Source organism: Limulus polyphemus, unplaced genomic scaffold (assembly GCF_000517525.1).
Source record: "Limulus polyphemus unplaced genomic scaffold, Limulus_polyphemus-2.1.2 Scaffold6704, whole genome shotgun sequence".
Taxonomy (NCBI): Eukaryota; Metazoa; Arthropoda; class Merostomata; order Xiphosura; family Limulidae; genus Limulus; species Limulus polyphemus.
The window spans coordinates 19,312-24,039 of record NW_013672314.1 but is presented as its reverse complement, the minus strand read 5'-3'; the positions used below and the strand labels follow the sequence as shown (position 1 = coordinate 24,039).

The 4,728-nt window shown below is 30.8% G+C and overlaps 1 protein-coding gene across 4 annotated transcripts in view; it reads right to left on the bottom strand.

Annotated features, from left to right (window-relative positions):
* Window positions 1–3,801, bottom strand: part of LOC106473990 (ubiquitin-associated protein 2-like) — a 23,657-nt gene extending 19,856 nt beyond the window's left edge. Inside the window, exons 1-2 of one of the 4 annotated variants that reach the window (XM_022402376.1) lie at window positions 3,761–3,801; window positions 1,181–1,334 (exon numbers count right to left, since the gene is read on the bottom strand). In XM_022402376.1, the coding sequence (XP_022258084.1) occupies window positions 1,181–1,306 (126 nt within the window). In that variant the 5' untranslated portion in view covers window positions 1,307–1,334; window positions 3,761–3,801. Of the gene's footprint in view, window positions 1–1,180; window positions 1,335–2,114; window positions 2,249–2,411; window positions 2,836–3,641; window positions 3,662–3,760 lie in introns of those variants that run through there. The other 3 variants (XM_022402375.1, XM_022402377.1, XM_022402374.1) reach the window with 3 other exon arrangements.
* Window positions 3,802–4,728: the final 927 nt, after the last annotated feature.

Here is a 4,728-nt window from a genome sequence, read left to right as displayed (position 1 = left end):
AAAAGGTAGTGACCACTGTTAACAAGTAAACAAACAAAAAAGGTAGTGACCACTGTTAACAAGTAAACAAACAAATGAAAGGGTATTGACCACTGTTAAATAGTAAACAAACAGAAAGTTATTGTCCACTGTTAACAAGTAAACATAAACAAATGAAAGGGTATTGACCACTGTTAAATAGTAAACAAACAGCAGAAAAGGTACTGACCACTGTTAACAAGCATAAACAAATGAAAAGATATTGATCACTAGATGTGGGCAATTAACTTTATTTATGTGCATTCAATAGATTGGTTAGTCAAAATTATGACTAAATCAATTAATGTCATAAAAAATAATTAATTCCAACTATCAAAGCAATCAAAATATTGTCATTATGATTTCTCGTTATTTATGATTAATTCAAATTTTTTCCGCTTAATTGATTAGGTCCATTATTTACAAAAATAATCAACTAATTATGATTATTGCTGGTTCAATTATTCTAACTATCAAAGTAATTGAAATACTGCCATTATGATTAATTATTTTTTCAGTTAATTCAAGTTTACTGACAAATTGGGCAATGTGGTAATATTTAGCCCCCCCTATAATACTAAAGGGTTTTTTTTTGGTTATTTTTCAACAAATTTTCCCCCCAAAAATCATGTTTAAATAATCTTACAATATCATTTATATAGTTTTCCTGATACACTTAAATTATTTTGAGTGATCTTGTGCCCAGATGACATAAATATCATTGAAACTTTAGCCAAAAAACTCTTTAGTGGGCTTTTGACGACAGCCTAACTTTGGATGTGCAGTAACAAGAAACTGTAGAATATTTTATGAGTATATTGGCTACATAAATCTGCTCCTTCTCCTGGAATTAAACTCAGTTCATACATGCATATTTCTGTGCAGCATACAACCTATTTAAAGCAGCAGGAAATAATTTTCATTATAAATCAAACACACTTCTTTTTCATGAAGATTAAAATGATAACCCGTATAAAAAAAATACACATTTTGAGTAAATGTTTAATAACTAATGATCTTTGAATTAAGACAACTTATTCTCACCTGCACTGTTCTACAAAGGGAGTTCTTAAGTTCTGTACTGATGAAAGTGTTCAATTCATTACTGTAATTATTAAGGTTAATAAAAGTTACACTGAATATCTCATATGTACTTAATTACCTGTATTTTAGGGTTAAGCCCATCTGCTGCTTTGGATCCTTCGGTAGTAGACTTTATATTTTGAGACTGTGGCATTTGGGGTTTGTCTTTAGCAGCCCGTCCCTTCGGTGGGCCAGCTGAACTCATTATACACAAAACACAGTATATACAAAACCTAAAAAATGAAGTTATTACTTTAAAGAAAACAATAATACAAGTTTAAGTATTTCAATAAAGTTATAACACAAGATACACTGCACAACTTACCCTTACTTGACCATGCACAGCATCTAAGAAGAATCTACTACTAATTCACACAAGTCAATACATTCTTTAACATCCATGTGAAAAAATTCAAACAGCATGTCAAACCATTTGCTAAGTTTTATCACAGAAAAAAATAGCTTTTTCTGAGAGAAGTATACATTTAGGCTTGTCACACTTAAATCCATTACACTAAATTACACTTTATTTAGGGGTTTCATTAATTAGATAGTTTCAACCTTTTATAATTTGTCTCAAAACATAGAGGTGTGTTATTTATGACAATGGAGAAGTTTTATTTGGTCAAGCCTACCATTTTCACCACAGTGCTTAGCCATCTTATCTCATAGTTTGTAAGAGTTAGCACTGTAACCTAGCAACGACCAGGGTTCAGTTGTTCCATTTCAGCAGGGACTAAAGAATTTAATAACACCATAGTCAACCATGTTCTTCCAAAACAACATGCGAGATGTAGTTTATGTGAATAAAAATTCACACAATTACAAGGAAGAGTGTAGGTTCAGTAGGAAATAAATGTGGGAAAAGGCAACTAGTCAGAACAAGTGTTATTCCAATAATTCTTTGTAAAATGCATCTTCACTTGTGACAGTTATATTTTCTCTCTATAAGATGAGAAGAGAAACTGACATGAGTAAATTCTTTTTTTATAAATTTAATAAACATCACATACTCGCAATGAAACCCCTGTTTTTTCTTCCTGCCACTCAAACAGACAACCCATGGGAAGATTAATCCCCTACAAAGTTTCTCGAATGTTTGATCTCTCCTGTAATAAAGGAACAATTTCATGTAAGGCCTCACCAGCCTTATGCTATTTATTTCAATATTTTTATATCAAAATCACTAAATTTCTGCTCTAAACATTCAACAAATGTTAATAATTACAATAAAGCTTTCTTACTGACATTAGATACATTCTTCTGTCACTATAAATCCTTTTTAAATTAATGTAACACTGGTGACTTACTTAGTTTCTCAAAATTAAAACTCATTTTCCATATTCTGCAAACACATCACAAGACTGTAGTGTAAATCAACCTAAACATGCAGCTTTGAATTTGACTGTCTGTAAGACTTCTGTTTTAACCAATGATATGGCTATATACACATGAAAGTATTTAACATAGCATTAAAGGACAACAAGGTACCTCTTGGTCCACCTAGGCTGTCCTATCTGTTAAATTAAACCAAATACTAAAAAGATCAAAGCCTACCATTATCGTTCAAATATTTATCAAGCTTTCCCTTAAATTACTGCCACTACCACATCAGAAAACAACCCATCCCAAAGGCCAACTGCCATGTTAGTGTCAGAGAAATAAAGTTGTCTCAGCTGAAGATGACTTCTACTCTGCAAAAATTTATGTTTGAGTCTCTTAGTCCTACCATTCTCACCACTGAATACACAAAAAAAAGATGTTGCACCAACACTATAAATTCCCTTTACAATTTTAAATACTTCAATCAGATCCCCTCTAACTCTTCTTTTTTTAAAAAAAAAAGTTCAGAGAGCTTAACCCATCCTCGTATGGTATCACATATCATCCTAGTAGTAGCCCTCCTCTGAACCCTTTCCAACAATTTAATGTACTTTCTCAGGTAAGGAGCCCAAGAATGAACACAGTATCCAAATGTGGCCAAACTAATGACCTATACAATGACATTATAATCTCTTTAAACATGTATTTAATATTTGACACTTCCTCTACTACAACAAATTAATGCTTTAGTTACTTAGTAATACTACTACTAGAAGAAGTTAGAAATAATATAATTTGATACTGATAAATGAAATACTTCCAATAGGACAATTTCATAATGAAATAATCTAGTTCTGTTAGTGGTACTTTTATTTATTTTAATTTGCACTGTTTAGTGTCGTTTACCAAACTAAAGCTGTTACTATTATGAATGTAAATCAATTTGAGCCAAAAAGTGCGTGTTTATGTGTATAAACTTAAACAGTGATACGAACTTCAGTCTCAATGAGTCGAAATTAAATCATTTTGTTAATCATAATGTTAGGCTTAACACAAGTCTCAAGCACGCGGTAAAGGCGTAGCCTATCAGTACACGATCTCCTTTAGTAAGTCCCTGTTCTGGCTGTAGGCCTAATAATATCTAATACTAACTCAGTAACTTAACTTAAAGAGTGGTAGTGTTAACTTAAACACTAACGTGAAACAAAGAACACTACCTCATATTACTATGTTTATTTTAAGATACATAATTTTCAAGCTGTCATAAAAATAAATAATAAAACATCAAGCAACTACAAGTTAAAAGTGCATACAGAATTAAAACGACATAATCAACCTTAAAAATAAACTTATCTACTTCGTAGCTCAAACACCATGTTATTAATTTACCTGGAACTGCGCTCACAAAAACCTAGTCACGTGATCTGATCGTGATGCATGTTATCATGGCTGACGTATGGTTAATTATTTTGTACATTTTAATTATTATATTGTTGTCAATTTTAAATCACTTCATTAAACCATGAACGATTTTATAGTGTATATAATGCATATGTTTCAACATTTGTCCTATTAAAAAAGTTTGAAAAACTATTTGAATGCTTAAGAAAATCACCACCAGGAAAACTTTTTTGACATTGTGAAAAAATCACACTAAAGTGACTAAACTGTATACACATATACAATTATTTATACTTCCCCATACTATTGTTAATACAAGTTTCAAGTCAGAGATATGGAAACACGATGAAGAATTTAAAGTTGTGGTATTAAGCGCTTAAAGCAATAGACTCAATAGGCTGAATATTTATAATAAAAGTCGCGTTAGACTCCAAAGTTTTCTCTACTCATAATTATGTTATCTAATCCATTAAAAATTTCAAGTCAAGGTGTGCAAAACAATATTTCACATCTATCTTTTCTTCACCAAGAGATTTCTTGCTCATTGCTTATCTATCGTGATTTTTATCATGAATCTATTGGACTTAATATTTCGCCAGCTTTTCATATTTACCATGGCAACAAGGTAAAAAAATTACAATAACAACCAATGAAACATTATCAATTACGATAGATAGTTTTCCAAATTTCGAAATATATATGATATCTTCTAAATGTAAAAGTAGAAAGTGATAAAAAGTCAAGGCATGAAACAAGCATTTACCTTTTATAAGTATGAAAGCTGAAGAAATGTATCGTTTACTGTATAATTACAAAACTCGCAAAGGAAAAGTGATAAGACAAGAAAGATGTTATAATATATATTAATAGGTGTCAATTAAGTAAACGTCATTTCAAGATTTG